General features: G+C 44.8%; 1 protein-coding gene across 1 annotated transcript in view; it reads right to left on the reverse strand.

Annotated features, from left to right (window-relative positions):
* Nucleotides 1-18,890, reverse strand: part of WWC3 (WWC family member 3) — a 107,960-nt gene that overhangs the window by 53,056 nt on the left and 36,014 nt on the right. Inside the window, exons 2-5 of the mRNA XM_068962097.1 lie at nucleotides 17,600-17,709; nucleotides 12,940-13,143; nucleotides 2,120-2,196; nucleotides 937-1,016 (exon numbers count right to left, since the gene is read on the reverse strand). Coding sequence (XP_068818198.1) covers nucleotides 937-1,016; nucleotides 2,120-2,196; nucleotides 12,940-13,143; nucleotides 17,600-17,709 — 471 coding nt within the window. The remainder of the gene's footprint in view (nucleotides 1-936; nucleotides 1,017-2,119; nucleotides 2,197-12,939; nucleotides 13,144-17,599; nucleotides 17,710-18,890) is intronic.

Here is an 18,890-nt window from a genome sequence, read left to right on the forward strand (position 1 = left end):
AAATAATAAGAACTTTAAAATTTCCAAACTCTCAGTAGGGATAGAGTTCTAATTGCAAAGATGTCAACAGGAGGATGACCTATAGATCAGGCTGCCCGACAGAACGTTCTGTGTAGATATATGATAAGTCTCTCTGTCGCGTCTGACTCTTTGTGACCCCATGGACTGTAGCCCACCAGGCTTGGTATCCATGGGATTCTCCAGGCAAGAATACTGGAGTGGGTTGCCATTTCCTTCTCCAGGGGATCATCCATCTGTGAGGATGTAAATAGCCTATTATCTGTGCTGCCCAATGCAGGGGCCACTAGCTTAGTGGTCCTCCACGTCGGAAACATGTGCCCTCCAGGAAACACTTGGCAATATCTGGAGACATTTTTGGCTGTCACAACTGGGTGAGAGGCTGCTACTGGCACATAGGAGGTCAAGGCCACGGATGCTGTTAAACATCCTATAGTGCACTGGAGAGCTCCCACCACAAACAGCTATCTGGCCCCAAAAGTCATGAGCACTGAGGTGGAGAAGATTTGCACTAGACACACATGACTACTGAGCATTTCAGATGTGGCTACTGAGGCTGGGGACTTACAGTTTAACTTTATTTAGTTTTAATTAATTTAAAATTTAGAACTAAAACAATGAAGAGACTAAAACTAGCCAAACAATAATTCAAATGGAAATAGCCTTGTGTGTTTTAGACAGCTAGCTATCAAAAATGTGCACAAATATTGTAATAAAGATCTTGCTTCCCAAGGAAACAAGAACAAGGTATCTTCAAGGAAAAGAGATCTGATGCTTATGACTGGTACATAACGAGCATAAATAAAAGCAGAAAAGCGAACACCCAAGAAGCTTTAAGACACATGTCCCAGCATAGAAGAGGTCAGCACAACAGGAAACTGCAGGGAAATGCTCCCCCCATCACCACAGGCCACTCACTCTTGCAGGGTCTCCACTCCCTTCTCTTTGTACTGCAGTTCTTGCTTCATCTGGGTCAGCTCTCGTTTTAATCTAGAAAGCTAAAGACAAATTACATATTTTTTTTTCTCAAAAGCATGCTGTGAAAAATGGTTTTTCTACAGTTGTTAGCACTGTCCTCTTAATTTCTGATTGGCTTGCAATTCCCTGGGTCACCCTCTTGCCAGGATCTTCCATCGACAGGCCTAACACACAGCCCTGGCAGAGGAGCTGGCTGGCTGAGACACACAAGGCCCAGATCCCCAAGACCTTTCTACCCACAGGGAACCCTGGAATCATCAATGATTTTCTTTTCAAGGTATTAACTGACATAATGCAATGAGCAAACTCTGTCATGGTTTTTTTTTTTTTTTTTTTTCCCCATCCTCCCTTCTGCTTAAAGTCCCACCTAGGAGATGCCATTGCTCAAAGCATGGCTTTGGGTACCTGGAACTCAGTCACAGAGAGCGCTTATTTAAAATGTGCTGGGACTCACTCCAGGCCTGTGTTAAAACTGGGGGGTGGCCTGGAGTTTTCATTTTGAACTGATGCCCCCGGTGTTTTTAAGGGTGTGCTAGAATATGAGAGCCATGGCACTCAAAGAGATGCTCTGGTTTAGGGACTGAGACACCAGGACCAGAGACTTGGGCTCCAAGATGTCTTCCATCCCTCCTTCCAGACACGCATGACAAAGGCTGAGGGATGGGACATGGTGGCACCCAAAGAACTGGGCACCACTGGGAAGCTGCCTCGGAACCTTCTGGTCAAACACTATGGCAGGCACAATTTCTCTGGGAATAGAGCCACAAGGAAAGAACAGCAGACAGATGCTAAACCTGCTGAGAGTCATCCAGTCCTCTGAGGCTGGGCCCTGACACTGTCAAATCTTTCCAAATGGGGAGTAAATCTAGCCCCTTGAAACACGGAGGGGTGTGGGCGATTTTTTTGTTAGATGAGCTGAGGCTTGAGAATGAAGCTTTTCTCCTCCTATTGAAAAAATAGTAGAAAGTATAACCAAATGTAATAATGATAATTCATGAAATTGAAAATCTTACTAAAATATGAGTGTGAGACACACTGACCATCAGATAATGAACCATGATAAGTGATATTACATACAAATATATACAGGGTTTCTAGTTATGAAAATATTCATTTTACTCACCCTATCCCGACGACTTGCTATCTCTGCCTTAATTTGGTATGGGTCATACTTTGTATTTGTTGAATATCCAGAGAAGGCTAAACAGAAGGAAAACATAATTTTATAATGGGTCCTTTAAAGTAAACAAATACACATAAACAGGAGCTTCTAAATCATTATATTAAGTAATGAATTCCCAGTCTCAGATTTCCAAGTTGGTCCTCGCTCCTAAGAACATACATCTCACCACCTTGAATCTTGATGTTTGATTTTTCACATGACTACCTTCTACTTGATTCTACATAATAAACTATATAGCTATAGGTAAATCAAAACTCTGTTTACTTCAAGTGCAAAACTATCAGGTTTAAAAACCACATATACACAGGAGGTGGGGGTGGGGGAGGTATGGTTATGGTATAGAAAACTATTCTTTACGATGAAAACAGTATAGTATAAAACCACTTTTACTTCCTTTTAAAATGTACACACCATGGAAGTCACTGGAAGGACAGAACTCAAAAGCTGACTGTTCTTCTCCATGGTCTCATTCAAAAAGATTTTATATTTACTCTTTTTGTATCTATAGCTTCCACATGAATGATTTTTGACACAAAAAAGGAAAAAAACCTAAAGATTTGTAAAAAATGAAAACGACTACTTCCTAGTCAAATGCCAGTATGTGGCAGGCTTGAGTGTTCATGGTGTTGGCTCCCCAAGAGCCGAAGTGAAGCACCCACACTTTTATTCTAGTTTGTTTCTGATGGATGTTCCACTAAATCAGATCACATAGCTAAATACTTTCTTCAGCAGTGCAGCACATATGAGTTAAAGTCTTGTAACAGACACAGCATCGTGATTACAGATGGCCAATACCCGGGGGTGAATGAGACACGTTCGGCTACCCAGTTGCATGCTAGGCATGGTCAGTCAAGCCTTCTCTGCTGTCTCAGCAACTGGAGCAGCATCCAGCCACTTCTAATTCCTATCACCCCGTCCACTTCTCTGCATCCCTTTCTTGTCATGCTTCTGTCTCCTTTCTCTTAGGCCTTGCAGCTCCAGCGACTTGCTTCCTGTCCCTCCCTGAGCTGTGTAGGTTCCTATTTCTTCATCTGAGAGTCATCCCACATTTATGGAATCTGCCTCTAGGTCATTTTCATTAGTTTCACCTGCTCATAAGAGCCATCTGCAAGGCCACTATCCATTCTTTTTTAAAAAAAAAAACTTTAAACTTTTTATTTTGTACTGGGATATAGCTGATTAACAGTGTTGTGATAGTTTCAGGGGCACAGCAGAACGACTCAGCCATACATATGCATGTATCCATTCTCCCCTAAATCCCCCTCCCATCCAGGCTGCCACAGGACAATGAGTACAGTTCCATGTCAGCATCCATTCTTTAACTCCTTTGATCTGGATAGAAAAGACTGTCATTCAGGTAACTTAGATGTCAACATCCAGAAACTAGCTTATAATCATGTCCTGATTTAATACTGAAGAAGATGTCTCAAGGCCATGAAGTGATTTAAATGGCAAGATTATTTAATATCCTCAAATAGAACCACATCCCAAGTTAATCTGAGCTCTCCAGATGTCTCCTTAAACAAACAAACAAAAAATAGTTCTATGGAATGTCTACTATTGAAGTCCCCATCAGTCAGAATGTCAAACTACTAGAATCTACTGGAAATAAATACCTGGAGGAGCTAAGTATTCGTCAACTTCACCTCAAATGTTCTTATATTTAGAATTCTAATCTCCTCAAAACACAGAGTAAAATGTTTTTCAAACAGAATTCTTTCTTAGATGAAGAACGTCTATTTCCAAATCCAAGAACCTCCATTTTGCCTGACTAGTTGGTCTCATTTAAGTCCACTAAGGAAAGGAACACTTCAAACAATGATCGTAAAGAAACAAAAATTATTTCTACAAAACCTCTAAATTTAACTCCTGGGAAGTAAATTTCCCAGGCCCGAGTGGAAGGGACTTCCACTGGTGCCCAGATAACAAGCGAATGAGCCAAGGGCTTCCTGACTCCTTCCATGTGTGTCCGCTTGTCACCTTGTAGGCAAGGAAGAGAATGCCAACAGTTACTGCCTGGGATCTTTTCCATTCCAAACTGAAAGTAACCCCACCACCAAAGTCCAGGGAAGTTAACTGTAATGTTAAACATCAGTAACAATGATCTGAAATCACTGCCAAAACTCTGTCTGCAATTTCATAGGGTAAATTAGCAAAGAGACTTGAAGTACATACATACTACAGTAGTGTTGGGTACAGATGGACAGACACATGGCAACCTGCTGCCCAGGTCTCCGGCATAGCTAAGAGTCCTAAGGCTCTCAGGCATCTGTCTCTCCCCCAGGACACTCAGCCTGGGCCAGTCCTAGAGGGGATCCTGACATACTATGATATCACTGAGCTGCCGAGTCCACCAATGGGGAGGCCACTCCCACCTTGGACACTGCTAGGTCACAATGGATGGCCTTACTGTTCAGGCCCAGGAGAGTTAGTCTTTTCTGTTACTTATAGATGAAACAATCCTAAATGATGAAAGGTTTTACTTAGGGATACCATTCATGTTACTTTTGCTACAGTCTCTAAAACTATATAAATCCAAGACTGGGATGAGGGAAAAGGCAACTCAAGTACCTAAGACAGTGAGTACGTTGTATCTTAATGTGCTAAGGAGAGTGACAAACACTGGTGTAACTTAATAATATAACTCAAAAGTTTAAAGACAAATTCTCAGTTCCTGAAGTTTGCCAGTAAGTCTAATGGAAGCCATTTGCAGAATCCAGGGAAAAGCTCAAAACTCTGGACCCCATTTTTAATGGCATGTTGTTTAGCCACTAAGTCGTGTCTACCTCTTTGTGACTCCATGGACTGTAGCCTGCCAGGCTCCTCTGCCCATGGGATTTCCCGGCAAAAATACTGGAGTGGGTTGCCATTTCCTTCTCCAGGGGATCCTCCCAACCCAGGGATAGAACCTGTGTCTCCTGCATTGGCAGGCGAATTCTTTAACCTCCTGAATCATCTGGGAAGCCCTTTTATGGCACGTACACCACAACACTGAGAAAAAGAAACGTCTCTGCTGAGACACGTCTCTAATCTCAAGATTTAGGATAAATACCAGACTTTCACCTCTGAAGCTCCCTTCTCATTTGAAGAGTCTGAGTGGGCAGAACTATTAAACAGTTTCAGGATGCCGTGCAGGCATAAAGCACTGCTTTGGATGATATAAGAAAGTTAAGGCTTAGCTGGACCTCAGCAGTATAAATTACTATACCTGGCTACAACAATGTAACTTTCATATTAATTTCATCTATTCTCAGAAATTCTTTTTTTTCTTTTTTCCCCCTTTGGAATGAGAATTTTATTCTTTTTTTTTAATTGCACCTTCCTTTTCTTTAAATATATATATTTTTTAAATTGAAAAATGTTTATAATATTGTCATGGTTTTTACCATACATCAACATGAACTGGCCACAGGCATACATATGTCCCCTCCCTCCTGAACCTCCCTCCCCAACCCATCAGTCCAGGTTGTCACAGAGCACTGCCTCTTGTGAGAGATGACAAGTATGTTTCCCTGCTTTTATAGACAAAGGCTGAGTGGGCAATGATTTGATCTACATCAGGCCATCAGTCAAAGAGGGACTTCTGTCTAGAATGTGGGCTCCTGGGGGTCAGATTAGCTTTTCCAACGGAAGAAGAAATGGGCCTCCGGCTCCCCAGTGCCCAAGAAGTGAACTCAGTCTGTGTTTAGCACTCTGAATGCTGCAGACCCCAGTCATTACTTCAGATTTCGATTTCATGGGCTATTAAAAGGGGGAAATGTGTCCATCCATGCGTCCATCTGTGTCTGTCTCCATCTCCTCTTACATCTCTGGACCATGAGAACCCAAGATCGCCCCAGGCAGAGGCCATGCTTTTCAAAGAGGGTAGCCCTTGTCCAAAGACATCCTGTGAGCAGACTACGCCTTTGGACCAGGTGCGCGCCTCCAGGAGTCAGCACTGCAGGCACCTGCTCGAGGGAGCCCAGGAGTACTCGGGCACAAAGGACAGCAAGCCTGGACAGTTGCCGTGCTGACAGGCAGTAATTACCAGAGCCGACCAAGACGTGTCTATAATCAGGCGAGGCCAAATGAAGAGGGCACGACCTCTTTCTTAAAGGCACCATAAGCAAAGGGATAAAAAAAAAAAAATCAAATGAGCCCACTCAGAGGCAACTTATACAAGTAACACAAAAGGCCACTGAATCCAAACCAAGAATTCCCTCTCTCAGGCTGACTGGGAGATCTGATGGACATGTGAGCTCGGCGACAGCCTTTGAGGTTGAGTCCTGCCAACTAATACCTGGGAAGATGCTGCGTGAGCCATTTTTCCCCTGCCTGCTCCAACATGCCTGTGAGCAGGAAGATGAAGGGCTGAATGGGTGGACGGTGGCCCTTATCCCAGGCTAGGCAGGAGATGAGAAACCCTCACCAGGGAAAGAAGGCCAGATAGTCTTTGTGGGATGGGCCGGGAGCCTCAGAAAGAATGCAAGCCAGACTGAGGACTGATAAGGTCAAGCCTCTCCAGGCTTGAGCCAGGAATTCAGGGCGGGTCAGCGCTTTCTCACCGGAGATAAGGCTGACTTTTTTCCCAGGCACCAAAGAGACTTGTGCTGGAGGATTCTGGGAGATACCAGGAGCCTGGGGAACAAACAAGTCATACTCCTGCCGCTGGAAGAAAGGGTCATGATCAGTGGATCTCAACTCTGGGAATCCCCTGGGAAGCTTTTTTTTTTTTTTTTTTTAAGTGTCTGGCCCCAGTCAAGGCCAATTAAATCCAAATGTCTAGGGGTGGGAGTAGGGACCAGGCTGTAAGATGTTTTAAAAGGCCTTCAAGAGATTTCTCTAGTGCAGCCACAGTTGATAACCACTGTGTGACAATTCTTCTGCAAAGAACCAGATAGTAAATATTTCTGGCTTTGTGGGCCACACCGTCTGTCTCAGTCCCTCAACTCTGCTCCTGTACCTGCTACAGACAATGGTTAAGTGAATGGACCTGGCTAGGTCCCAATAAAATCTTATTTACACAACACCCTGAGTGCCTAGGATTCAGCCTGTGGGCCAAACTTTGCTGACCCGTGGTTCAGACTATAATTTACCCCAAGCAAGAATTCCTTCCAAAAGGTCCTGCAATGGTCACATACTTCATCGGAATGCAGCTGGAGGCCAGTTTCTCAAGAAGAATGAAAAAAATAGTTTCTGAAATAACGAATGTATTTAGTGTTAAAAGAAAATAAACAGAAAAACATACTGCAATGAAGAAAGTAGGAGAAAACTCTACAAGATGGAGCTGCAGAGAAAGTACTCGGTGTGTCTCAGAAACAGTCTATGGTAGAGAAGTTCCACGGCAGGGCTCTGTAGAGCATCACACAGGACCAGGACCCCTGTCAGCTAGTTCCTGAGCATAAAGAACTATAGCCGAGTTGGGCTCCTAGTCTCAAGGGGACGTGTCTGCTCAAAGCCAGCAAAGCAGAATCTGCTTTGGTCAGAGACAAGAAAGGTTAATGCTTGGATATTCTCAGACACCAGATGGCCCAATATTGATGTGAAATTTTTCCTCTCCAACAAACAAGAGATTTATTGTGGACTTCCATAACTCAGGGGGAAATCTGTGAAGGCTGTGGAAGAGAGTGTTTGCCCTCCCCCATGCCCTTTTGCTCCAATATTAGAAATGGCTGTTTACCTTTATTGCCTCATTTCCCCCCTATAATCAGCCGTGACAGATAAATTGTGTCCCCCCAACACCAGGTGCTAAGGAACTCTCTGTTGAAAACTAAACAACTAGTCTGGCTATCCCACTGTGGGCCATGAGGAAATCGAGAAGTAAAAAGATCTCTGCCTATCACGTGTCCCTTCAGGTGCTGTGAAATTGCCAGATGACTTGTCAGTTTACAGTTGGTCCTTATTTCCGGGTCACTTGAACATGGGAGGGCAGGCTGTTTTAAAATCACATGATCCATTCTTCCAAGCTGACTCTTCCATGTCTCCAAAATAGTATACACAGCACTGATAACTAGCTCCACCAAAAGATCTGGGCTCAAATCCAAGGTCTACCATTTATCGGAAGTGTAACCTTCAAGAAGATCAGTCTACTGAATATTGTTTCTTGTGTGTACAAGGAAAGTAACATCACCGTGTTACAATGCTTCATGATGTTGCAGTTGCAACAATTCAGGAAAACACTAGGCCATTCAATGATGGTTCCTTTAGTTTGAGTCACTTCCAATGAAGGAAGTTACGGGCGCTAAGTCCCAAGGTCCTTCTGCTGCCAGTACCTAAGCAAAGAGACACCTCCCTGCTTTGGATGATTAACAACGTGAGTGATCTGGGCTGTGTGAGACCTGTTGGGTGGCCAACAGGGGCCCAGGTGTGCCACAGATCCTGCCACCAACAGCTCCTGACATGGGCCCAGACCTTACAGAGGTCTGGGCTGTTATAGCACAAGCCACCAGAATGACTGTCTTGAACTTTAGCCTGTGGCCAGAAATAGTTTGTCTGAGTCATATGTAACAGAAGTATCCTCAATGGAGTTCAGGTTAAATGGCAAATGGAAGGAGCTTGGTGAAAACCCAGGAACAGCAGCTACTTGATAAAATGCTTGGATTAATTCCTAGATTCCATTCACAGTTGTTCTCCCTGAGGAGACAGGCTCTAGGAAGAGCCACTGGCATTTCCAGCCCTTCATGAAAACAGGGAGGCCCCACCTGGCCTCCTCTACTGCATGAGTAGAAGCAGAGATGGAGTCTATGCCGGCACCTCTTGTGGGTTGGGAGGTGGAGTCTCAGAATCTCAGATCAACACCACAGAGTCATCACCTTCCTTGACTCAATGTTTCTTCATACACTACTTTAAAGACAGCATCTGGACTGTTACTTTTTTACTGTGCATTGATAAAATTTTACAGGGCACAGGAAGAATGAAATTACCTGCAACTCCCTATTTTCCCAAATGTCTGGGGAGGGAAAAGCCCATGGAAATATAAAAACTGATGCTGAGGGATGTCCCAACTCCAGAGGACTACAAGTCCTGGATATTTTTATGCTCTAGGCTCCGCGATGCTCCGGGAATCTTCCCCTCCAGCTGGGTGTGGAATCCCATAGGGTGCAACCAGGTCTTCCTGTATTTGCATCAATGGTTCCAGTCCTGAGTCCCCACATGGTCTACAACTGAAGTCCTGGCTGCACCAGTACAGTAACCAGTACATAGACATACCTCCTCTCTCTCTTTAAATTATTTATTTAATTTTAGGTTGTGCTTGGCATTTGGTGCTGCATAGTGGCTTTCTGTCATTGCAGAGAGCAGGGGCTACTCTTCCTTGAGGCGTGCAGACTTCTCACTGCAGTGACTTCTCTTGTGATGAAACACGGGCTGTAGGGCACATGGGCTTAGTCGCCCTGCGGCATGTGGAATGTTCCCGGACCAGGAATGGAACTTGTGCCCCCTGCATTGGCAGGCGGATTCTTATCCATTGTACCACCAGGGAAGTCCAACATACCTTCTCGTCATCTAATATTTCCTTTCAACTGCTGGCAAGAAACTTCTTACCAGGTTCTTCTGTTATGTTCTTTTTCCGTTCAATTCTTAGCAAGACTGATGGGCAAGTCTCTTTGGAAACCTAACCAAACCTGACCAGTTGCCTGGGAAGAAACACTCTATTAGGTTGAATCATATGAAACTGCCAATAACTGGCCCTTTTTAATCTACAAAAGTGACAATTTTATATGGCCCAACCTACTTCTACCAAGTAACTTTTGGAAAGGTTTGGAATCACTAACTATACTCTCAGAAACAGTTCTAAGCCACTGCTTCAACCAGATGCAACCTGGAGGCACAAGTCCATGATATCATTTAAAAGAGACCATATGCTGAGCCATAAAGTCATCTCAATAGACGTCAAAAACTGAAATCTTACATAGTCTAGTCTCTGACCACAATCAAATTAGAAATCAACAACATCACACCTTTAAAAAGTTCCAATAGCTTACTTTTAAAACAATCCATGGGTCAAAATAAATCACAAAGAAAATGAGAAAATATTATGAATATTTGGTTCATAAAACATGAACCAAAATTTGTAGGATGCAGTTGAAGTAGTACTTAGAGGAGAATTTATACCTTTAGAGGCTATGTGAGAAAATGAGGTCTAAAATCAATGCTCTAAGCTCCCACTTTAGGAAGGCAGAAAAAGAAATTAAAGCCAAACTAAGTAGAATGAAGGAAAAACTAAAGAGAACAAATCAATTAAAAAAATTAACAAATGATAAGAATAGGGGAAGAAAACAGAAAACCAAAACCCAGTTTGCTGTAATGCTACACATAATCGATAAAGGTTGAGCTCCACTGATTGAGAAAATAAAGCACAAATTATTATTATCACAAATAAGAGAGGACACTAGCTCAGAGTCTAGACATTGAAAGAATCACATGGGAATTCTATGAAAACTTCAAAAAACTTGACAGTTTATCAGCAGTCAGCAGATTCCCTGCGGGCCAAATTCAGCTTGTTTCTTATTTTTATACTTTTTATCAGAATAAACCACACACGTCACTTACGTGTCATGTCTGGCTGCTTTTGCACTGTAACAACAGGGTTTGGTGGTTGCACCTGAGACCATATGACCTATGGCGCCTAAAATACTCACTATCTGATACTTTACAGAAAAGCTTACTGATTTTTGGATTAGATGAAAGAGACAAATTCCTTGAAGCACACAAACATCAAAATTGACTCAAGAAAAACAGGAAAACCTGAACAGGCCCATGTCTATTAAAGGTACTGAATTTATAGTTACAAACATTCCTACAAAGAACCAGATGGCTTTTCGGGTGAATTCTATCAAACGGTTAAGAAAGTATCAACACTGGGCTTCCCAGGTGGCTCACTGGTAAAGAATTTGCCTGTCAATGAATTAAATATCAAACAAAGATCCGTCTAGTCAAGGCTATGGTATTTCCAGGGGTCATGTATGGATGTGAGGGTTGGACTGTGAAGAAAGCTGAGCACTGAAGAACTGATGCTTTTGAACTGTGGTGTTGGAGAAGACTCTTGAGAGTCTCTTGGACTGCAAGGAGATCCAACCAGTCCATTCTGAAGTAGATCAGCCCTGGGATTTCTTTGGAAGGAATGATGCTAAAGCTGAAACTCCAGTACTTTGGCCACCTCATGCGAAGAGTTGACTCATTGGAAAAGACTCCGATGCTGGAAGGGATTGGGGGCAGGAGAAGAAGGGGACGACAGAGGATGAGATGGCTGGATGCCATCACCAACTAGATGGACGTGAGTCCGAGAGAACTCCGGGAGTTGGTGATGGGCAGGGAGGCCTGGCGTGCTGTGATTCGTGGGGTCGCAGAGTCGGACACAACTGAGCGACTGAACTGAACTGAACCAATCCCACACAAACTTTCCAAAAACTGGGGAGGAGGAAACATATCCCAGTTCATTTTGGGAGGTCAATATTATCCTGATACCAAAATCAGAAAAAGAGATGACAAATAAAGAAAATTACGAAGAAACCAGCTTTTCCTAAAAACTAGCATGGAGCTGACCCATCACATTCTGATGGACAGTAAAACAAACAAACAAGAAAAAACCTAGTACATACCAAGAGGCGAAGGGCAAGAGATGAAGCAGCCTGGAAACTACACACCATCATACCTGAGCCTGCAATCTTTTATGGTATATAGAAACACAGCTACCTAAATTCCTGCTACAGGGGGCAAACTCCACCCTCCGCTCTCTTCTCCACAGCTCGTATGGCTTATTCACCTTCGACAGCAGTTGCAGTAAAAAAGATGTCTGGCCCCCTCGCCTCAACTCCATTCTGACCTGCAACACAGGATAAACAAAGCTTTGAGCATGTCTTTAACGTTCAAAGCTGTGTCACCAGAGCTACACGCCTGGCAACATGGCACTCACGTCACAGGTAAGTCCCTCCAAGTCTCAATTAGATTTAGGTTTTTATAAGATAAAATCTAGTGGTACCAACTTCATACACTCTCCCCAAGCTCACTGCCACTGGGCGAGTCACAGCCACGCACACCTTCAGTGGGCGGTTAAGTGTGACAACTCTGTCGAGAATGGACTGGCTCAGGCAGTGACTGAATGGGTCAGGAACCAGAGGATTTGGCTTCTGAGTGATTCCTTCTGTTCCTGTGCATCTCCTGAGTCCTAATAACAGGAGCCCACGCTCAGTGGGCTCCGAAAGTCAGAGGGGTTCCCTTTGGAGAACATCAGTGTGCATCCATCTTACTTGGGCAGAGTTCCCCACTTTCCCCATGTTATACTGAGTTTCTCCACCTTCAGTGTCTTGCACAAGAAAGGATGCTATAAAGAGACAGGGGCCTGACATGTGTGGAGGCTCCTGAGCAGTAAAACCATTGTAAGTAATTCCCCAGGATCTACCCAGATGAGCAGGGGTCTCCAGGGAAGCCCTTTTCCATGCTGACAAATGTGAGTTGGGAGGTGGTTTCGTATCACTACCTGAAACTGTGCTTGCCTGCTTTCTCCCTGCCCTCCCTCCCTACATGGAAACTCCAGGAGGGAAGGGGCCTCTCCTATCTCAGCTCCACCGTGTTGCGTGGGCACCTGAAAAACACTTGCCAATGGAGTGGTAGGGAGTGACCATCGGATGCCGGCATGGGAGGCTGACTACCTAACAGTAGGCGATCAGACACTTTATGCAGCTGTCTTGCTCAACTTGCGCCTGGGGTCTGTAGAGACCAGGATCCGCAGAGACCCAACTCTGGAAGCCCCACGTGCTCCTGGAGGGGGATGCTCAACTCACAGCTGGTGTACGAGCGGCTGTCGTCCTCACACATCTTGTGCAGCTGCTGGTACTCCTCCTGGGCCAGCTCGAAGCGCTGCTGCTTAATCTGGTAGATTTCTTTCTTGGCATTGAGAGCCTCCTGGGCTACAATTAAATACTCCTTTAGCATCCGTTCCTGCTCCCGCCTCCACTGCTCTCTGGGATCCTCAATCTGGGTCAGCTCTGAAACGGAAAGGGGAAGAACATGAGGGTCTTCCGAGTCCAATCTTTAGGCTGAATAATCATGCAGTTACGTGTCTAATCAATACAAAAGTTAATGACTGACCATGATGTACATCATGGAAGCATCTGTATGCTGAACCCTCCCAGAGTCTGGGTCACCTCCTATCAACACAGCCCTGCCTGGGTCGAGAAGAAAGCTCTGTAGATGCGTAAGGGAAGATGATACCAGACAATTTTTTTAAATTATTTTTTTAAAGTTTTATTAAAGTAAAAAAGACATAGAGAAAGCTCCTCACATAGACTTCAGAAGGGAGCAGAAAGAGTGCCCCTTTAATTTATTTTTAATTAGAGGATAATTGCTTTACAATGCTGTTGGTTTCTGCCATACAACGTAAATCAGCCATTAGTGCACATATGTCTCCTCCCTCTTGAGCCTCCGTCCCATCTCCACCCCATCCCAGTCCTCTTAGGTTGTCACAGAGCCCTGGTTTGAGCTCCCTGCATCATACAGCAGCTTCCCACTAGCTATCTATGAGTAAATGTTGATGGACAGGAACCCAAAGGAGCCCATCACTCTCAAACTAAGAGACACATACAACCTTTCTCTCCCTGCCTTTTTCAACCTGGGATGCTGTTGCCTCTGCTCTCTCTGGGACCAGCTTGCCGCTCTTCTCCTACCTCCCATGCCAGACCAGAACTTTCTGCATGGGAAATCCCCTTCATGGATTTCCTATAAATCCCCCACCTGCTGCTCTGGCTCTGTCATTTAACCAGCTCCTCAAAGGGTTCACGCCTACCTCTAGCTCCGACCTTTCTCCTGAGTGCCCGTCTTTTCTTTCCTCCTGCCTCCAAGAGGCATCACCACGCGGACGGACGCAAAGTACTTGTGAGTCACTGGTCCAAAACAACTCAGTCTCACACAGCACCCTTTTGCTACCCAAACCACAGCAACCCAAAGGAAGCCACACTGATGAGTGCCTGCTTCTCCACCTGCCCCCTTGGAATGAGTGGCTTCATCTTCATTGACCCACTGAGCCAACCGGGAACTTACCCTCAGAGTACACCTGCCCCTCATCCCTCACACAGACTATTTCATGGGCCCTCCAGAACTGGCCATTCCTGCCCCTGTGTATAATAGTGACTGATGCTGGGATGTCCCTCCTTCTCCCCTTAGTTCAATCAGACTGTCAGAACCTCTCTTCCAAAACACCTGCCTGCCTCATCCCACCAAAAGCCATCCTCTGAGTGCTCGCCACAGTCACCTTCCCAACTCTGCTTCTGATTCTATACCATGTGAGCCTCTTTTAAAGCACAAGGTCTTACCAGGGCATGATGAACGTTCTGGAATTAGAGGTGATAGCTGGACAACACTCCATGCACCCAATGCCACTGAACTGTACACTTTTCAATGGTGAACCTTACAGTCTGTGCCTCTCACCTCAAAATGGTTACAAATATAAATTCTATGTCATCTCTACCCCCACCCCCGCCCGCCCCACCACACACACACATACACAGGAGCACTCACTTGGATGTTTAAAGTAAGTTTCTTTTGAAATCTCCTTCGAGAAACATCCCCTAACCTCTTTCACACTGCTAGCCCAGGGCCCCTCCTGGAAAGCCTCTCTGGGTCTTGAAAGCTCCCATGGAGAAATAAAAAATAACAAAACTCAGGGTCCTGACTTAGCCCTGGAGTTTCGATTCAGTGGACCTGGGTGGGAGGCAGGGGGAGGTCACAGCTGTTTTAAGTGCCCAGATGTCTCTGATGATGATTTAGGCATCAGACTCACCAAGGTCAACAGGCATCGTTCGCACTCTGTCCAGGGTCCCTGAGGGTCTTGGGAACCCCGAAGGTGACCAGCCCAGGGCCCCTCTGGTCCCTCACTGCACTATCAATCAGCACAGTTCCAACTTAACATGTGACTGCTCAGGTTCTCTGTCTTTAAAGAGCTTTCCCCTTACATCTGTGCTAGCAAGAGTTAAGATTCCAGGGGAGCTTCCTTGGTAGTCCAGTGGCTAAGAATTCTCCCTGCAATGCAATGGACACGGGTTCAATCCCTGGTCTGGGCAGATTCCACATGCTGCACAGTAATTAAGCCTGTGCATCACAGCTACTGAGCCCACACACTACAACTACTGAAGCCTGTGTGCCTAGAGCCTGTGTTTCACATCAAGAGAAGCCACTGCAAAGAGAAGCCTGAGCACTAGGACTAGAGAGTAGCCCCTGCTTACTGCAACTAGAGAAAGCCCACATCTGCAACAAAGACCCATCACAGCTTGGTTCAGTTTGGTTCAGTCGCTCAGTCGTGTCCGACTCTTTGCGACCCCATGAATCGCAGCACGCCAGGCCTCCCCGTCCATCACCAACTCCCGGAGTTCACTCAGACTCACGTCCATTGAGTCAGTGATGCCATCCAGCCATCTCATCCTCGGTCGTCCCCTTCTCCTCCTGCCCCCAATCCCTCCCAGCATCAGAGTCTTTTCCAATGAGTCAACTCTTCGCATGACGTGTCTAAAGTACTGGAGCTTCAGCTCTAGCATCATTCCTTCCAAAGAAATCCCAGGGCTGATCTCCTTCAGAATGGACTGGTTGGATCTCCTTGCAGTCCAAGGGACTCTCAAGAATCTTCTCCAACACCACAGTACAAACATATCAATTCTTCGGTGCTCAGCCTTCTTCACAGTCCAACTCTCACATCCATACATGACCACAGGAAAAACCATAGCCTTGACTAGATGGACCTTAGTCAGCAAAGTAATGTCTCTGCTTTTGAATATGCTATCTAGGTTGGTCATAACTTTTCTTCCAAGGAGGAAGCGTCTTTTAATTTCATGGCTGCAGTCACCATCTGCAGTGATTTTGGAGCCCCCAAAAATAAAGTCTGACACTGTTTCTACTGTTTCCCCATCTATTTGCCATGAAGTGATGGGACCGGATGCCATGATCTTCGTTTTCTGAATGTTGAGCTTTAAGCCAACTTTTTCACTCTCCTCTTTCACTTTCATCAAGAGGCTTTTTAGCTCCCATCACAGTAAAAAAATAAATAAATAAATAAATCTACAGAAAAGAAGAGCTTGATTCTGAGAAGCAAGTTTTCTGGAATGGCGTCTTTGGCCCATTATCACAATAAAAACCTTTCTTGTCCTCAGGGAAGAAAAAAAAGTTGGGTTCACTAAAGGTGTCAAGAGAGAGGAGGTGGCATGACCCTGGAGATGACGTCTTCAGCCACATCCTCCATAGTGCTGGGTCACCCCAATTATATTCAAGGTGGTTGGAAGAAAGTCCTTGGTGATTACTTGGTTTCCCGGTTCGTGGCCATGTCTAATGTGTCATATCGAATCCTTGAGGGTGGATCCTGGGTCTCACTTTCCTGAGTGGCCAGCATGGAGGGGTGCTTTTTAAAACTTGCTGTGACTCAGTGAGCAGGCAAGCAAGGCACACCCACAGCAAAGAAGGGGACACAGCAGGAGGAGAGCAGGGTTTATGAGAGAAGAGCCAGCACAAGGTGGTCCTGGGCCTTGGCAGGCTTTCCAGAAAAGTCATGTAAGGCCGATCCCTGTGCCGTTCAGTAACGCCACCCGGGCCCGGAGACAGTGGAGCCCTGACCTGAGGGGAAGGTGGCCTAGATGGCCAGAAACTCCAGTTGCATGCAGCCCTGAGGTGCTCGGCAGCCAGGCCAGGGGAGCGTGGCCCCTGGGTGCAATCTTGCTAAGCACCACGTCCATCCTGTCAGCAGTGGATCTGCCTAAGAAGCCCTCCTGCCCATGGGGTAACCACAGCAGAGGGCGGCAAAGCTGGGGCCACACTCACCCCTCTGCTCAGGCATTGGGTAAGAGCCAAATCACTGCAGGCTGAGTGCCTGAAAATGCCCCCAGACAACACCAAGTGTCCCTTGGAGGTAACGCCAGCCCTGGATGAGAACCACTGCTCCCAACAATTCTACAGAGAAGGCTGGCATGGTCTAGGACCTGCGATTTTAGCTGTGGTCTTTACATCATTTTCTCCCTTCCCAAAGCTCCAAAAGGTTTGGCACATTACAGTTAAAAATCAAAGGGATAAGACAAAATGAAGTTCAGATCATCATTTGGGCATTTATTGTTAGAAGAACTTGTAAATTCCACTCTGCAAGAAATACTCTCCTCATTTGGTTAGCGACTTCTATTACCAGACTGCCTGGGAAATTTATAAAATTTATTCCTTCTATCAGGTATTCAAACTCTGCATTCAACATATTCCATGCAGTCCTGGGCAACATACAAGCCAATGTACAATCGCTTCAATTTTTGAACAACTCAGCTAACAAAGACTTCAGATGACATTTATAAAATCTAGTTTAATGCTGTGTTGGAGAGTGAGTAACAATTGTTTCACTCTACAGAAAGAGTTCCTAGCATCTGTGAGATCAACATGAAAACTCAATCATATATAACAACTCAAGCGTGGCATTCTACTTACTATTTATGTGGTCCATGTAATAAATTCCAATTTGTTTATCATATACAGTTTCCCATCCTAAAGGAAGTTCATCCCCAACACAGTCAGCAAAGGTCAATGGCTTTGTTATCCTGCAAAATAAAATTATGAAAGCAAATATGAAAGTGAGGTCAATTTCACCTAAGTTTGCTGAGCCGACTCTAGAATTTGGTTTCAATACAAAATTCTGTATCATCTTAACAAACTGACTGCTTTTGTTCCAAGTATTTGGTTGGAAAAGTAAGTCACTGACTTTGCCTAAATAATCATCAGTAACAGTATCAGTATACTCATGGTTAAAAGCATGACTATCCCACAACGCAACCTTAAATACCAGTGAAAACAGATATTGACAGTTACAAAACAGGTAAAACAAGCATCTTCGAAGCTGTATGCTTAATGAGTTGATGACAATGGAATGTGGCTCTGCCACAACATGAGAGCACCTATGTTTCGTTCTCATTCTCTGACAAATGTTCCCCGGTCTCAACTTTCGGTTTCTGTACATTACAGTGTCAATGTATTTAAAATGCATTTGTAAGTTTCATCTATACCCCAACCCCCACCGGGCATAAGCAAAGGAGTTAAATGTTTACCACTGACCAAAGGCAAAAAGCCAAACAAGCATGGTAACGATACAAGGAGATGCCTACTAAATACTGCCTGGATTCCTTACTCAGTAGGAGTCAGAAACTGCAAAGGATCCTCTTTGTTTTCTGGCAAAAAACAACAAAAGCATATTGTCTACAGACGTTTCTCCTTGAAGTCAATCTGATCCAGGAAAGCTTGCCTTGACACAGAGAGATAAAGAAAAGGTTTTCCAGATAAGTAGAACCTCCCCCTCCCCTACACCTCATGATCACAGAGATTGACAGGACAGCTGTGGTATAAAACAGGCCACCCCTAAAATTGTCTGAGTCAGGGCAGCTATCTATTCAGTTGTCTCTAAAAATGCACAGTGACTGGTATGCATGAGAATCTGATAACCTAAATTTCACTAACTCAATCTTCCCACATCTCTGTTTCAGTCTCTCGCCCCAGAAAAGTGAGACACCACAACCACTGCCAAACCCCACAGGACCAGTATGAATTTTGAACATGTTATTTCTCCAAACTGGTTTGACAACAAAGTTCTGTCTCTCTCAGCAGCTTTTACAGACTGATCAACACCATCAGAACAACACTGATTGGCCTCATCTTCATTTTAAACATATGGTTTTAAGAAGTTAGGAGTCAATATCAAAACAGAAATATACCTATACAAAGTAAAACA

The sequence above is a fragment of the Capricornis sumatraensis genome, chromosome X (genome assembly GCF_032405125.1).
Source record: "Capricornis sumatraensis isolate serow.1 chromosome X, serow.2, whole genome shotgun sequence".
Taxonomy (NCBI): Eukaryota; Metazoa; Chordata; class Mammalia; order Artiodactyla; family Bovidae; genus Capricornis; species Capricornis sumatraensis.